This window comes from Apus apus, chromosome 1 (assembly GCF_020740795.1).
Source record: "Apus apus isolate bApuApu2 chromosome 1, bApuApu2.pri.cur, whole genome shotgun sequence".
Lineage (NCBI taxonomy): Eukaryota > Metazoa > Chordata > Aves > Apodiformes > Apodidae > Apus > Apus apus.
Window position 1 is genome coordinate 6,390,615 of NC_067282.1, and position 17,834 is coordinate 6,408,448.

At 41.9% G+C, this 17,834-nt stretch overlaps 1 protein-coding gene across 3 annotated transcripts in view; it reads left to right on the forward strand.

Moving 5' to 3' along the window:
* Nucleotides 1–1,795: 1,795 nt before the first annotated feature.
* Nucleotides 1,796–17,834, forward strand: part of SYTL2 (synaptotagmin like 2) — a 56,828-nt gene continuing 40,789 nt past the window's right edge. For 2 of the 3 annotated variants that reach the window (XM_051620283.1, XM_051620303.1), the window contains exons 1-2: nt 1,796–1,815; nt 17,138–17,583. In XM_051620283.1, coding sequence (XP_051476243.1) covers nt 17,483–17,583 — 101 coding nt within the window. In that variant the 5' untranslated portion in view covers nt 1,796–1,815; nt 17,138–17,482. Of the gene's footprint in view, nt 1,816–2,978; nt 3,009–17,137; nt 17,584–17,834 lie in introns of those variants that run through there. The other variant, XM_051620293.1, reaches the window with a different exon arrangement.

Sequence of the window (17,834 nt, forward strand, 5' to 3'; positions counted from 1 at the left end):
ACGGAGCCAGTGCGATCAGCAGGGAAGAATAAAGCATTGAATGTTGAGCAGAACCCAGGGGACCCAGGGTCTTTCGGACCCAGGGTCTCTTGGCAAGACCTTGTCTGGAGGAGATGCAGCCTAGAACCATTTCTGGGAGTTTCAACTCTGGTTTTTATGTTGCCTAACCTTCAGTGGGGGCTTGCCCAAGTAAATCCTAGGGAGGATCTGAGGAGAGAAGGAGAGTCCCTGTTCCTTCTTTTGCAAAATATCCAAGAGGTGTTTGAATACTCCAGTAGGCACTGGGAGCCCATTTCCGCTCTTTTTAAAACCTGCTCCTCTGCAAAGCCTGAGATGGGGTAAAAATGATGAGCTGTTCCTGGTGGAGAAACAAACAGCTCTGGCTATACTGAAGGAGGGATGGACCAAGATGTTCTTCTCTCTCATGCTCCTCCCAAGCCATACAGAAACCCCAGTGAGAACTGAAAGAGGCAGAAGCAGGACCTGGGAAAGGCTCTGAAATGTATGGAACGTGGGAGCAAGGCAGAAACAGAGCATATAGCTCTGGAAGAGCTGAATTCCCCCAACAAGATGTCCATCACAAGAAATAAAGACAGACAAGTATTGGTAGGGTTGGTTTTGAATGGGCACATTCTGCTGTATTCAATAAACATCAATATTGATAAAAGAGCAGAGGAAGTGGGGGCCATTTGAGTGGTTACTTTTTAGGTCACCAGAGAAACAGAATTAAACCTTTTGTGAACATCCTCTAGGACTGAAGGACAAGCCTTCACTCCTTCGGGGTATTTCTTTCCAGAATTGTCACCCTTGCAGCCTGCAGGAAAAAAACCCAGAAAACACAGCTTGGGCCAAAAAGAGGCAACATAGAGAATGTGGTTTCCTTCTCAGGAACCTTCTAAGATGGGCTGCAGAAGGTACTGCTCAAGTAAAAGTTTGATAGCAAAGTTCACTCCAGAGAACTGGTTCCTAATGCTGAGTTTTCCACTGAATTGACAACTGGAAGAGAAGTTCTCATGTTTCTTTGACCTTTTTTTTTTTTTTTTTTTTAAACTTTGCAAATCAGATAAGGTAGGGTAAAGCCACAGCCAGACTGGAAATTTCCAAGCAAAGTACCAGAGCATTTTTTAATACATTGCTATTACATGCCACAGGTTTTGGCTCCGTGTTCTGATCATTTGGCACCTTTGTACAGACACGTGCACGTACAGGACAACTGTCAGGTACGAAACTCCCCATGGGAAGGACCAGAAAGCATCCCCACGGGGCTGTCACCCTGCTCCCTGAGGGACTCCTCCCTTCACCTCGGCGCTCAGCAAGACGCGCTTCACAGGGAGGGTCCTGCCGAAACATCCTACGACAGGGTGGCTTGTGCGTTTTTGTGCCACTAATTAAACAGAAAAGCACTTAACAGCGCCTTCCGGGACAGACAGACGGCCGGAACCTCGGGTATGGCTGCCTGTGCTCACCCCGCCTGGGCTGCCTGTCGCCAGGTACAGTGAAAAACGCGGATCGTTTCGCCTCCGCCTAACTCGTCACATCCAGCTGGTCTCCCCTGCGTGAAACATTCACGCTCCGCTGTGGAGGCGGCGAGCCGCTCCCTCACAAGCAGCATCTCGGGTCCGGCCCCGACGGCTCCCGCCGCCCCGAGGACGCTCGGGCAGGGGCAGCAGGGCGGCCCGGCCGGCGGGGCCCGCGGGGCTGCGGGGCGGGCCGGGCCGGGAGGAGCCGCCCCGCCCGAGGGAGGCGGTGCCGGGGCTGCCTTCCCCTCCGAGCAGCGGGAGGCGGTGCGGGAGCGCGGCTGCCGGCCGGGAGGAGGTAACCGCGCGGTCTGAGCGGAGGGCAGGGCTGGGGGAGCCGCGGAGAGGGCGGTGGGTCCCGCGGGGCTGAGGCTGGGGGGGCCGCGCTGCCCTCGGCCCGCCGGGAGGGGGGGAGGCTGCCCTGAGGGGTTTCGGGGGGACAGGAGGGTCCTGCTAATCGACTCTGGAATTATTTTTTTTTTTAAAGTATATAAACCCCTCGCGCTTGCAGCGCTGAGCAGCGTGAGGGTTAAGTCTCTTGGCAGCTGAGGAGGCTTCACTCCGAGCTTTCGGCTGCTCCGTGCTCGGGGGCTTTTGCTGTGGTCAGCCTGCAGGGCCGGTTCTCCTTTGCCCAGCCCCGGCTGGTAAAGCCGGAGCCGCTCTCTGGAGCCGATGTGAGGGGCTTGAAGCCTCCCCCTGCACCGAGGGCCGTGCGCTGGGACAGCCCTTCTGTGCTCCTGTCTGGTGGTGAGAGCTGAGAAACTCTAACACCTTACCTACCCCCAGCTTCTGTAGAGTTTTTAATGAAAGGACTCCCTTCATGTGAAGAGGGTGCTTAGATCTCAGTTGAGAGATGTTAATGACCTTTATGTAAATACTAAACACACTTCCATTTCACAACACTAAATTAATTGCATCTTTCACGCTGCCTCTGGAGTGACTTGCAGAATTGGAGCTGGCCCTCAAATCTGGTACACTCAGTTGTGTCTTTCCTGTGGGAACAGAAGGATCTGTTTATATGTTTGCCATTGCAGGATAAGGTCACTTAAACATGAGGACAGATTGTCAAGTGGCAAGACAAGTATTTCTGAACTTTCCCAAAAGTGTAAGGGGAGTGGACTTACAGGATGCTCTGAGAAGCAGCTCGATTTTCTTTGATAAAAGAAGCAAAGTGTTGCAACAAAATACTTGTGTGTTTACATATATCAGGTAGTTGGAGATCTCTGTGATAGAGTGTTTAAAGACTGATGAATCAAACCACAGTGCAGCTATATGATACATCAACATGAAAAACATCAACTACCAATACATCAGCAGTCTAGATTTCTAGTCTTTCGTTCTTACTTAGCACCTGTCATTGTCACTACATTTTCCAAAAGGTCAGTGATCACATCTGAAAGTGGTAGTAAACCTAGGAGTGTAAGTGCCATGGACCTGATGCCCTGTATTTAGTGCTCATCACTACAGTTCTTCCTGGTTTCAGTTGCTGAGGTAAGTGCAAAGTACTTGAGAGCTCTTTGGCAAAGAAGCTGGAATCAAAGTGGTTTTTTATTTCTTTTCATAAATTATCATATTTCTTTGCTTAGTGTTTTGTGCATCTTGCTGCCTCCCTGGAAGAAAAGGAGGCGAGCTCAATTGCCCTTGATATAGTTCATATTATTTTGGGGAGTAAGACTATACTCTGGTTTTCCTAGGCATCTTTCTTACACCTGATGGAACCAGAATAATCCTGCAAAATAAATATATTCCTTTGTTCTGTAGGTTTATTTTGTTTTGACCTGACCCCTCTAGTTCCTTGCTCTTACCTTGCTGATTTTACCATTTTCTTATGTTTTCCTGTGCACTGTTTGGGCAAGTATATTGCAAGTCTCTGTCCATTTGCACATATGTGTTATTTATCTACTTATGCATAGCTATGTTATAAAATGCTGCTAGTAATGTTAAAATGCTAGAAAATGCTTATGTATTGTTACCAATTACCATATTTTAGTGTGCTTGTGTTTGGGTTTGAGGCAAGCAAATAATAAAAATCTTCCTTTCTCTGCATCTGCCTAATGGACCTAATGGGGAGGCTTAGGTTGGATATTAGGAAGCATTTTTTCACTGAAAGGGTTGTCTGGCATTGGAATAGATTGCCCAGGGAAGTGGTGGAATCACCAACTCTGGATGCACGTAAATGGCATGTGGACCTGTCCCATGAAATTCAGTCTTCATTCAATAGGGACTTGTTTTGCAACATAGGAAACGATTTATTTCTCTGTCCAGCAAGTGCTCTTCATTCAGGGTGGGATAACTGCTAAAAGGAGTAGGTAACCTTCTGGTGCTCGAAGTTCATCACCTGCTGCATTTAAAGTCAGCTTATTTAGGTTGTTCATAAGTTGATTTAAGGAGGCTCCTTAGTTTGATCTGCTAGAACAGTTCCACATTATGGTATGTCAAGCCAGTGATGTTGCATTTGCTGTATCAGCAGTATCCAGTTCTTCAGTATATTTGGGCATAAAGTGAGTGACAGCTGATTTTAGGCAACTCATTCATGCTTCCTTCTTGTGGTAGGGAGTCATTCCAATTCACTTGGGTACAGCAACTGGCTGTGCTAGAGTCTTCATAGTATAAGGTTTCTATATGTAACTTGATACTTGTTTATTGCATTGAGAGTGGCAACAGGAAAAGATATATGTCTGAGGATAATGTCAGGCTGCTTTTTATCTGAATCCCATTCAGTATCCTCTGCGTATATATCAAATTAATGTACAACTTGATATTTTTTTCCTCCATCTTGCTATCCTCCTTTTGCTCTGTATTATAAATCTTCTAAAAAATTTTTCTTTTTTTTCTTCAAGTTAAGAAAATTGTGTTTGTCTGTCCCTATATAAACTTGTGTGTACGAATAAAAATAAAGGTAAGAACAAGGGAGATGATTATTTTCAGAGCAACTAGCAGAACAATAAATGAGACTCATTGCCAGATGCTTTTGTTCCACAAAAGGATCAAATTGAGTATTAGCAAACTCCACAGGAAATAGCCTGTCCAATGTTACTATCAGTCTGATTCTGACTGACTAATAAATTGACAGTGATTTTCTTCTCTACAGGCTGGATGAACTACTGTTAGACTGTGTCATCTCAGCCATATGACTAGAGCTCCAGAAGTAGATCAGCAAATTCAAGAGCTCCTGGGTTGGAAATGGTTTTAGACCATCAGCTTTTTAGATGTTTAAGTCTATCTTCATTATTTTCTTCTCTACTGAATTTAAATGGATTACGTGATTCAAAAAAAGCATTAAAAATAGAACATCATTTATGAAAAATTAAGGGTGAGGTCCAAAAATTTGGTGTAATTGCACTTTAGCCACCTTAAGCATGTTTCTAAGTCCTTGGTAGAAACCTATTGAACAGCCTGAAGTAGTAGGCCCTTGAACATCTGTTCTGGTCCTGCCCACACAAACTAACTGCTGTGGTCTTTTTTGGTATTTTGATTGTGCTGAATTTGCAGGTTGCCTTGTGTTATATCTGGGTTTTGGATGAGTATGTAGCTTTTTGACTTGTGGGTTTTTTTTTGTTTGTTTGTTTTTTGTTGTTGTTGGTTGGTTTTGTTTGTGTGTTTGTTCGGTTTTAAGCCTAGGATAATTTATGTTAGTGGAAATGTCATTAAATTTGTCTTGTTTCATAGTGATGAGAGTACTTGTCTGGAGATTAAGAGACTTGTATTAAAAAATAATACCCTGGGTTTATTCTCCTCTTCCCTCTGCCCTACTAGAACTGGACTGCTGAGTAGCCAGGAATGCACAGCTGGCTGGATGAGGAGTGAAGTCAGGAGAGAGGGAGTTTGGTTTGTTATGTGGTGGCCTGACTGAGAGAAAGTAGACCTGGGTTCTTGTTTCTGTTTGCAAGGTTGTGACATCACCTTAAAGTAATAGTCATTCTGTGAGACGGGTGGTGTAATCCCTGGTAGCACAGCCTTAGGAAGGGTTAAAAGTGAACCAAGTGAAACCTTCAGAGACTGTTCTATATTTTGGTATGCAAGGGCATGTGCATTTCAATCCTCTTGGGTTAAGAAGTTTTGGGGCCTCTGGTTTTGGCTGCTTTCTGGGTGTGTGCTCCAGCCATTGGGCAAGAGAGAGCTCACACCTTGCATAGCTATGCTCTTAAAGAATGAGCCACTCCTGCAAAACTAAATACCTGTCCAGGGACAGGCATTATATTCCAAACCCCAGCCTCACAAACTCTGAACTCCTGATTTGTTGCCTGTTGTGGACAGGACTGGAACTTGTAACAAAAGCAAGAACCATGTTGGCTGGTGTTGACATTGCAATGAGACCACGTGAGCAAGGGGTCTGCACCACCACACCTGTGTCTGAGAAACCATTTCAATCACAACTTTTTGCTCCCTGTTTCCTATCCCTGTGCTGTTCTGCAACATTTATAGGGCAAATCCCATTCACACAGTGTGATTTGACACCACATCTCCTCCAGTGCAACTGTAGGCTGCAGAAATTCTTCCCTGCTCCTTCACTTCATGTTTAGCAATGGGCTTTAACTCTCACCCTGCCCTTTTAGGCTCCTTGCATCATAGCCTACCTGGCTTTTCGGTGCCTGAGTGCTCTGTTTGGATCTGATGTAAGTATTCAGTGAAACTACTGCCAGTCAGGGAAAAGACTGGCTCTTGCATGATACAGCCCAGCCCAGCAGTGCAAACAATGTCATGAGTGAAGTTTTCATGGCTGATAGACTTCCTGTTATTCTTGCAATTTAATATCTCTATTAAGGAGGACTGACGTTGCTCCTTGCTGCTTTCAACTTAGCCAGAATGAACCTGCTAGTAGATGGAATATTCATATTATGGGACTATTCATTATAGCATCATTACGCATGGGAAGATGGGTGATTTTGCTCTTAGTAGGGAGCTACAGTAAGCTTTTAAAAATGTATTGATATATATAAAAAATCAGCAATAACCCTGAAATAAAAACTTCATTGCAAAGCTTAAGATAATTTTGGTGGCTGAGATGGGACCTGATTGTGACCTGATTCTATCTTCAGGCTGTAGGTTAGCTTTTATTAACAGTTTTGACTTTTAACTTTAATGGAAACTTTGCCGAAGTGCTTTTTCTCCCATCTCCCTCTTCAGCTTATTTACTGTTCCTATGACCATAAGACTCCTAAAGATCATCCTTTTTGCTCTGGGACCTGATTTCTGCTGGTAATTGGATTCGGTGTAAGACCCTGTTTTCAAGTATACGTGTGTGCCTTAGTTACTGTAACAAGGACTGGATTAATTGATGCAAGCTTTCTTAGCAGCCTTCAGATTACATCAGTTATTAGGCTGGTAATTTTAACATTAAAAACTTGCACAAATGAGTGTCTTAAGGTCAATGGTTAGTCAGTCATCTTGTGAGAAAGGACGGCCAAAGGACTTGTTTTGTTTGCTGGCTCTTTCTGCACATTAGTAATCAGTTAAACAGAGCTGTAGTTCAAATAACAAGGTTGGTAGCTGACAAGCAGAGGAGCTGCAGGGACAAATAAAGTAGTGATTTAGATGAGTAAGGAGTGATTTTGTTTTCCACAGCTACTCATTCATACAGCTAATCGTGCCTGAGAATGATGGAGTGCCTTTTGCAATGTTCTGTGTGATCTCAGTTTTGTGCTGGGCTACAGGCAAAGCTGCTCTGGTGAAGCTGAGATCAGTGACCTCCCTCAGGGGAGGCAAAGATGACGTAAAATGCTGCCCTCCCAATCTGGCAGTTTTGTGCTCAGCCTGTACCACAATGCTGTACTGTGCACCCTCCTGCAGAGGAAACCTGCTGCCCCCAGTGACCTGAGCAGTCACCTGTGAAGGTGCTTTAGAGTAGCTTGAAGTGATGCATAAACGGGGCAACCTGTTAACCCACACGATCCTAGTTTTGCAAACATAGTGGAGGCAGATCAGTTTGTCAGTGGTGATGGCTGTCCTTGATTAATTAGCTCATTACCTTGACTCAAAGGAGGAGTAAGAGTGGGGACTCTTAAAGTCAAATTGATGCAACAGATACTGGCTAATGGATTCCCATAACATTGGGATAAAAAACATCAGAGAAGTAATGTGGACCAGCTTTTGAATGAATACTTTTCAGAGTTTCTTCACAAAATGCATATGTTAGAGTCTTCCAGTTAGTGTCCAAGAATGAAACTGCTCTACAAAATGTCTTGCTGTCAGCTCAACATTAGTCTAAGTAAATATTTGAATGCAAATCCATGCTTGCTATTTGTAACAAGAATTTCTTTGCATGAATGCTGATAGCTCCTTAGGAAAGTCCTCTTGTTAGAAAGCCTGCGTTAGCAGAGTCAGAAGTACACAGTGACTCTATCAACTGTAGCTTGGTGTTCTTGCTTTCATATACAAAAGATTATCTAACCAAGGTGCAGGAAATGTGTCACTTCCCAGTAGCCACTGGTAGGAAATACTTGTTAATTAGTTGCACTGTTTTGCACTCTTCCACTCTTGAGTGCTACAGTTTCCAGAATAGAGTTCTAGCTAAAAAGTACCCAAGTACTTGCTAAGTAGTAGGAAAGCAAGGAAACAGATTAGAGGTGGGATAGTTCCCCTGAAGTCTCCAATATCTAAACTTGTCAAAACTTCTACATTTGGAACACTAATTTTGGTTTGCTTAGGGCTAAAATTTGCTAAAGCCAAGAACAGTGCTTACCAAGATGGATTTCAATCAATTTCACAACATTACTCTTTGACCATCCATATAAAGGAAATTAATGCAGAAAACGTCCTACAAGTACAATGGACATCTCCTTTGTGAACATCTACTTAGGAAGAAAACAAAGTATAGTAAATCACTAGTTATGATTTAACTCAGGGCTATAACTGCTTACAGACTTTGGGATTACTTTTTTTTTTTTTTTTTTTTTTTTTTTTTTTTTTAAGCAAATAAGTGAGGAATGTAGGATTAGTTCCCTTTCTGAAATTCCAGTAACACATGAAAAGTTAGAAACCAGATGGAGGCTCCTTGTTCTGATATTTTTAGGAAAATTCCTTTCAGGTTGCTTGTTACAGAGAAGCATCTAAGTGAAAGAGAGCCTAAGGTGAATGAAGGAGAAGTCTATTCAGAGCACAGTCTGTCTAGGGGAATTCTGCCACTTGAGCCTCTTGGTAATTTTTCTGGCCCCTTCTCATTTGTATCTTCTGTACTGAATCTGTACATTTAAGATAGCATTTCCCCAGAAGAGGGTGAGCACTGCTTTCCTGTAAAAATGAAGCCATTGGCATCTTAACAAAACCTTTTTAAGGAATTAGTCAATTATTGCATTATGAGTTTTGGGTGGGAGGGCAATCCTTTAGTTGTTTCATGTGGAACTTTCTTGCTAAGATTAGAATCTGTCTAGGAATTATGCTGGGAAAACATCCAGAAAGAGCTATCCATGTAACACAGAAGTGTGTCAGATAATCATATGTATGGTCAGAACTTCCCAAGTAATTGTTTTTCTTCCAATTCTCTCCTAAAAGTTTTAGTGGTTTAGTTAGATTTGTTTTCAAAGAAGACATAAACCTTCTTTCTTATCATGGGCCCTGTATGGGCCTGGTGCCAATGGTGACATGAAGAATGAGAAAGTGAAAATGGGACATTGAGTCTTGGTGAGCCCCCCACACTTCTGCTTTTGGAGGGGGTCTAGTTCCTCTGTAAAGGGAGATGAGAATAATTGTTATATAACAGGCAGTGCTCTGCCTTCACAGATCTAGAGATTGAGCCACTTTCATTATTATATTTCAAGTCCCTTATGCTGAGAAAACATTCTTTGTGTTGTAACTCTTTATTTTTCTGGTTGCTGATTCTTTTAATCAAGTTCATGGAAACGAATCATTATTAATTCAAGCAATGTGCTTACTGGGATTAATCCACAACAAAGTGCCAATGGTATGATGTGCAAGGGAGATTTTAAGAACCTTGGAATTTGTAATGAGATATGCTGATGTTCTTGATGTTAAATTGCTGAAATGTCTAATTTTGAAGCCGCTTCAAATTTTTTTTAAGTAGTTTTATGCTGATGGCAATGTAAATAGATGGCATGGCATCTATAGATAGTCTTTCAAGCAGTAGTCATGGGGGATATAAAAACTGAGGTATGTTTTTCTGAGGCTTCTCTTTAATTTATGAACTTCTTATTCCACAAACCACATCCTCTTGAAACCACTGGCCTCATGCTTGGATGCTGTGAGAGGTACAGAAATTGATGTTCTTAGGCACTGCTGCCAGTATCCAATCCCTATGAGAGAAATGCCAAGCTGCCATATGTGGGATCCCATTAGAGGAATTAGGCCATAAATAGAGAAAATTATTCTGTTCTTTTCCAATTTTTAGTTATTAACTTTTATCTTCTGTCTGTTATTAACATTTTGCTCTCTTGCTCAGAGTAGATTTTGTGTAAAAGAGAACAATTGCCTGTATGGTTTTCAAAGTGATGAAGATCTTGACTTCATACCAAATGAGTAAAATTAAGTCATAGGCAGGGAGCTGTGTGGACCAGCAAAGGAAATATTCCTGGAGACAAGTGGAATTTTTCTTAAGTGCCTGAATTACTCTAGCTGTAATTCTTCCTCTTCCAGCTGCCTGAAAATCATTACAAAAGGCTGCCAGTAAGAATATTTTAAGATTGCAGCTATTTTGCAAGTTTGAAAACAACAAGGATCATCTTGATACTGTTGAGGAAGGGGAAGGTCTCAGCAAGGCTTGTTGTGTATTTTTAATTTTTTTCCCCATTGTGGCTGTTTTTAGTAGTGGCCTGATCCTATAACTACGTATAAGTAGATTCCTTCCCTTAACCATGCTGTATTGAATATTGAACCAGGAGAACTTGTAGGTTTACCATAGCAATGAAATAAAGCATTGCTGTGTTTGTAAGAGCAACTTCAATGTTGCTTTATTGTTGCTATCCCCCACTTGTGCAAAGTTCCCTGTTATACCAACACTCTGCACTTCCCAGTTGGAGAACTTCTCTAGCTCCCACTGACTAAGCATACATGTTGGCAAATACTGTTCTCTAAATTAATCTCTGGGACTGTTGGAAATATGATATGCTCTCTATACATGTAGCTGTTATAATTTTGAAAATGCTCTGATAACATCTTTTGAAAGAGCAGCTGGATTGGCTACAGATACTGCATATCTTACTGAATTATCTCTTCCCTTCTGCCCCTTCAAGAATCAAAATGTCTGCAGGCCTTCTTCTGTTTTAAGTTCAGGTCCTTACCATTGGAGGCAAACATATTTAAAACTCTCTTGAATTATGACTAAAGTTCCTCTTGAAAGTTAATAGCTTTTCTTTCCCCACTACTCAAACTGAAATCAGTAATCCTCTGATCTTCTGCACAAATATGGTCATGACTGTCGTTAACTATTTGTGCTGGTGCCAACACTGACATTTAGCTTAATCAGCTGTTCTGTCTTCATGGGATTTGTCTTATGTATTTACAGAAGAAAATATATTCCCTAAGTCTAGAATGGTGTTGAATTGCTTGTGACTGTATTGCTTAAATGCCAGTGAAGAATCAGATTTGTTCAGGAGAGTGTGTTGATTTGTTTGTTGTTGTAAAGCTGTGGCTTTCAGGCCTCATAGTCAAAGGTACCATTACTGCCTGATGTGACCTCCCAGGGTAGTAGGCGCCAATTCTGCAAAGCTCTTATTGCTCCTAATGTTCTTCTTGGCTTCCTTGATTGAAAATAAAGTTTTATTATTCCCTGAACTTGGTTGTAGGCCAAACCCAGTTACTTCTCTTTGAGAATTAGTTTCTCTGCAGATGCAGATTGTTATAGTACACAATTCCATTTATCTGTCTTCCTCAGCTTCCTGCTGCCTTATGTCTGGACTTCCAGCACATCCTGGTTGCTACAACCTGTAGTCCCTTGCAGTGAAGAAATGAAGTTAGGAAAACGTGCAACTTTCCAATGCATAAAACTAGGCCCTGTAATTTTGAAGAGCCACTAGGTTACTTGTCACTGAAAGCTTTATGTCATGAAGATGTATACAGATTGGAGCTGCTTATCAGCCAGGCCTGCAGGGTAACGGTTCAACCAAAAGAGTTGGCACAAATAGGGGTGTGAAAGGAGCCAAAAGTGTAGGATTGGCTGTCATCTTCTTCCTCTTGTTAGAAAGTGTTGGCTACAACACAGATTCTCTGGGGCAAAGCTCTATCAGCTTAGGTCTGCTGTGCAAGGAGCACTTGAAAAGTAATTTTGCAATGGAAATTTAAGACATTGTGCAGTTTCTGCATGCAAAAAGAAATCTTGTTGATTTTGTTGGAACAGCTGACTCTGGGGTTCTGCTGTTTGCTTTCTGAGCCTGTTGATGAACTTAATGTCAGCTAGTACCAAACTACTCCAGCCTCTTAATGTAATATCTCATATTGCTTGGAATGCAGTATTTGAATTAACTTTCCCCTTTTGTGCCTGGGAGAAAGCAGCAGGGTGGGGGGCAAACAGAGCTCTCTAGAGAGAAAATAGGTTTGTGGACAAGGTTGTCTTCTTGTTATGAGTTATGTTCCAGTAAATGTAAAGCCATTACTTAAAGGAATCAAGGTGTAAAACTGCCTGAGAGGTTTGGAGAAACTTTATGAGAAAAAATATTTGGATGAATGCCTGGCCTGAAGAACTTGGTAGTTGTGAGTGGCTTAAGAGTGTGTGGGGGAAAGCTACATCTTCGATCTTATTTCTGTTTCTTTTACTGCCAAGACACAGAAGATTTCATGCATGAGTTACATAAAACATAATTTCAGATTCCTCTTTTTTATAGGGATTAGAAATCCTTTTATGTAAGGGAAGATTTTTGAGTGTTATTACTTGAATTTAAGATTTAAGAAAAAAATCATGCCAAATATCCCAAGACTCAGAAATGGTAGTCTGCAGCCTTTCTCCAGAAATCAGTCAACATGGTATTTCTATTAATTTCCATGATTTAATCAGTCTGATATGAATCTTTCACTCTTAAATGAAAGTTAGGTCTAAAAACTTTCCTGTCAAAGGAAAACTTGCAGTGGCACCAAACTAACTTGGGACCTCGTAGTTCTCTTTGGCATGTACAGAGGCTTTTAAGAGAAAAAAAATGTCCAAAAAGAAATTAAAATAATTTATCTTGGGGTAGTGGTGGCAGGTAACTTGCAGTGAAGGAAGGCATTGATTATATTTTCTATTTTTTTTTTCCATTTTTAATTGTTTAATTGGCCTCAGGTCTTATAATGGCTGCTACACTCTAAGCCAGCAATTTTTACCATCTCTGGTTGGAATCAGTGCTACCAAACTTCTGCAGAAAGCCAGCCTTGCAGTAACTTGTTGCAGCAGGTCTCATAAGGTTGGCCAAGTATACCACATATGGAAAGAGGTTTTCTTGTTGTTTAGGCAGAGACTAAAGTCTGCTCTGGTTTCATTTTGTGGCTGGCATGGCTCCAGTGACTAAATACTTGTTATCACAGTGAAATGTCATACAATTTGCGCTATATGGGTGATACGCATTAAGTTGGGGGGAAGGTGAGAATCAAACTGATTATTGCTAGGTTGTTTTTTTTTTTTTTTAAAAAAAAAAAACAACTGCCTATCTAGTGAGATCAGGGGTCAGTTTTTCAGGTACTCAAATATGCCTCAGCCAAAGCATTATGTTTTTAGCTTTGCAAAAGAACCCAGAAGATCTCAGCTGCACTAGCTAGGACTGGAAAAGCTTTTTATCATAACAAGATGGGAGCAAAATCATCTAATGTGATGCCTTACAGGGTGAGTGCAAGTGGAACAGAATTAATGTAGCATTCTCCTCTGAAGAGCTGGGAGGAGAGTCTGCTCCAGATAAGCCAAATGTAGGTATGTTGAACTCAGCAGAACACAGCTCTGTGAACTGTGGAATGGACAATATCAGGAAAAAAATGGCTAAGAGCCTGTCAGGGTAGGTTGTTTCAGTGTAGGTGGTATCTTGCACCTGATTGCAGTCCCACTTTGTTTTCAACCTTAGTTGCAGAAACTGCTCTACAGAATGATGGCAAGTTGAGCAGCAGCACAGCTTGCTCTGAGCTCCCACAGCCTGTGTGGACAGTCAGCCCTTGTAAACTCTTGTTCATTTGGGGAGAATTGAAGTTCTGCTTTGACTAATTTTATTAATTTGTATGCTGTGAGACACTGATGAAGCATGCAACTTGTTTCATAAATGCTGTCCAATGTATTTTAGATTTGTAATTAATAGACAAAATAACATTTCTTGCCTCAGCATTCTTTAAACACAAAGGCATGGTAAGATATCCTACTTACATTAACTTTCTTATGACTTCATTGACCTGAGGCAAGAGATTTGCCTAACTTACATGAAAAAATCCTTGGTAATGCCAGTTCAGAGCTGTCCAGGTTTTGTGGTTGCAACATAAGTTTCTGTGCCTGTTGGCAGCAGTGCATATGCCATCCAGTCACCATCCAGGGCTTCGGGTTAGTGCTGTGGATGCTGACAGGTGTATCACATGGTGTGAAAAGTTTCCAAAAGGCAGTCAAAGAGATATCTGTACCTGTTCATAAACTGAAGAAGTGCTATTGTTGATATTCAACAAATTAGGATTGTTGGTCACTGTATAGTAAGCACTTCTTACTTCTGCCTAATTATAAGGTTGTATTTTCCTAAATATAAATGAAGTTACGGATGGCAGGTTGTTTGAGAAACTGTTATATCAAGGTCATGGAACAAGATCACAATGAGAATCCTGAAGAAGATCGAAATAGCAGCCAATTATAACCACAAGCAGAAGGGTGTTGGGCACTTTTTTTTTTTTTTTTTTTTTCTTCCCAGTAGGGGGGGTAATCATTAACCTGACTGCAGCTGTCTTCCATATCTGTAAAAAATGCTGTTATCTTAGAGGTTAATCGTAGAATGGTTTGAGCTGGAAGGGACCTTAAAAATCATCTAGTTCCAACCTCCCCTCTCATGGGCAGACACACCTCCTGCTAGATCACCTCCCTCTGGACTTTCTCCAGGAGCTCCACATCCTTCTTGTGTTGGAGGCCTCAGAACTTGACACAACACTGCAGGTGGGGTCTCACAACAGCAGAGCAGAAAGGGAGAATCACCTCCCTGGACCTGCTGCCAGTGCTGCTGCTGCTGCAGCCCAGGATACAGTTGGCTTTCTGGGTTGAAAGTGCACATTACTGGCTCAGGTTGAGTTTTTCATCAGCTGACATCCCCATGAGGTTTCCCTCTGAGTACTTCCAGTGCCAAGTTCTTGTTTTAATCACCTGGTTGAACTCTGTGGCCATGGGAACAAGCACAATAACTTGTTGCATGATTTTAGCTATCATTAGATCAATACAATGCCAGCATCCTGTGTGCCAGCTGGCCATGTCTGACTGCAAGGCCCTGAGGCAAACACAGGTACCTAAAGAGAATTGGGGCTGTTCAGCCTAGAGAAGAGAAGGCTCCAGGAAGACCTTATAGTGGCCTTCCAGTACTTAAAGGGGAAAGGTGGGGAGGGGCTTTTCGTAAGAGAAGATAGTGATAGGACAAGGGGTAATGATTTTAAACTGAGAGAGGGGAGATTTAGGTTAGATATGAAGATACCTAAAGGGTTGTGAGGGCAGCTGCCTAATAGAGACACCAGTCGAATAACAACATCTGCTTCTCTTCTGTCTCTCACCAGGTTTGTCAGTAGGGATGCCTCTCGGGCTTACAATAATTTCAAGCTACTTATTTTTCTCTGGCTTTATTGCATCCATGGTGCTGTAACCCTGAGGCACTAGGAGACTCTAGATAACCTGAGTTCTCGAACCTTCCCCCCAAGTCCTCCTCCCATCTTTTATTCCTCTGAGGTTTTTCTGAAGAAGTTGGTTTTGTCTTCGACAACTGGGATTGCCTTGTAGGCCTATGTAGCAGAGGCAAAACAGTATTTTAAATTACTGCTTGTAAATGCACTTTTGTTTGTATAAAGCAGTGAGGTTCATGTTACTGTGTGACGTATAATTCCACATACTCAAGATGGTTATGTGAAAATTATTTCATGTTTATTCCTTATGTCCTGTAGGACAGCGATTTGGCCTACATGGGATCATATTCCTGACATAATTATACACTATTAGTGGTAGAATGTTGTGAGTAAAAGTTACATTTATATCCTGTAAATTAAGTTCTATTGCAGCCTATATTGGCCATAGATACCTTGACTTTCCTACCCGAAGCAGGGACTGATATAAAGGAAAGAGAAATTACTCAAATGTTTCCCTTCCTCTTGACTTCAATGTAACTCATCAGAATGACACAGCAGTTCTGACTCCATCCAGCAGCTAACAGAAGCTTCTAGAAGGTTTACTAGGGTAACTGTAAGAAACTTGACTTTGCAAACCTGGTACCTGACCATCTGGTGAGGAGTGTTGTGTGTTTTGGGGAAAAAAAAAAACATTTTGGTCAAAGGTTTATTATAGAAATCCCATTTGAGGGGATTCTGAGGAAATAATCTCTTAAACCTGTTGCTTTTAGTTTTGAGTAGCATGTGAGAAGCTTTTATGAGCATTACACATTTTTGTTACAAATAGATGACAAAATCCTGCAGAAAGAGCATTGCACCAATTTGAGAACATGCTCCCTAAGCCTTCAACTGGAGCATACAAATTCTTTTAACACATTCCCAGCCTCCTCCCATCTCAGTGTTTCAACATGTTACAGTTGGCAGGGTTCTGCCAACTACCTTGGGGTTTTCCTCCAGGGCTTGCAATGACTGCTGCCTTTCTGATCTCTTGAAAGGGAAAAGGAGTCTTTGAAGAGTTAAAGTGGGAAGACTGGTGTGGAAGGCAAGGCACACAGTTTGGTAGGAATGGAGTAGGGTCTGAAAGTTTAATGGCTTGTCCTAATGGGATGGTTCTTTTGTTCTGTTTGGTTGGTGACTTGCCAAAAACGGTGTCCTAGAAATGTGCTAACAATAAGTCAACCAACATGGGAAGCTTGTGGGTTTTATCCTAAGTGGTTGATTTTTTCTGTTCCTGGAGTTCAGGCAATCTTTCTTTAAACAAACAAAATCCAACTTCTAGCCCTTGTGAACAGAGTTCATGGATGTGATCCAAGTCTATGCTGGCAGAATGTGAACACCATGGATGCATGTTGGGCAACCTCACTCTGTGGACTGCTTTGCTGCAAATCAGGGCTGCAAGGTGCCATGGATTTTTCCTCTGAGATAACTGGCTCTTGTCTATATGACAGCCATAGACACAGATTTTTTGTGTTCTTGAATAGAATGTCAATACTTGTGACTACACGTTTGTGGTTGGTTGGTTGGTTTTTTTTACTTTAGACAAATGTGATAAATGTTCTTGATTTTATTTTTTCCTCTTCCCTCTCCTCCAAATGATTGTACTGACTTAAAGGCCAACTTAAAATGCACTTATTTTAAAATGTATCACTTGAATGACACTTGATTCTGTGTTTTAGGGTGTCAGTTGTCATATTGGAAAGGAGTTTATTTTCATGGCCACCTTGTTAAAGAGGTCTGTAAAACAGGTTTGACTTGAAATGACCATTTGAACTTCACAAAGAAGTTTAATGGCACTGAAAAACTTGTTTCTTTTAATTAAAAATGCATACTTAATATACTTCCCTGATGTTACAGCTTGTTCTCCCATGTCTCTTTTTTAGGGGATGTTTTGTTTGTTCTTAAACACTGGATATGCTGGGTCAATGAACCGTCAGTCCAGGATGCAGAGCTGAGAGGACAAGCTGAGAAGACATCATTACAATGGCAAGCAGGAATGCAAAACTTCCCCTGAAGTCTGTCATCTAGGGAAACACACACACATACTCTACTGCAAGAAAGCAGCATTTGGGGCTCTTTAAACCACTGACTGTAACCTTGTCTAGCTTTCTCAGTGCCTGCTGAAGCAGACTTTTTTTTCCTACACCTTTAAAGCAGACTACAAGACTATCCTCAGCAGGGTTTAAGATCTTCCTGGACACTTCACCAGCCTCTACACTCACAACGAGATGATTGACCTAAGCTTCCTAACAGAGGAGGAGCAAGAGGCGATAATGAAGGTGCTGCAACGTGATGCAGAGCTTAAAAAAGCTGAAGAAGAAAGAGTCAGGTAAGGGATGCAGCACCTTGGGTTGTCCTGGGAAGACCTACACAGTTCATATACTCAGAGCATGGGGGGCCTCAGCAGTTGTTGCACATATTCCACTGTATGTATGATTTGCAAATTTGTACTCTGGACTAGATTTAGCATAGTCTCTGGATGAAACGCCTCTACCACACAAATGGTTCCTTACTGGCCAAAAGACTAACTGTTGATTTGGAATCTTGCGATTCCCTAGGGATCCAAGCACACCTGGTATG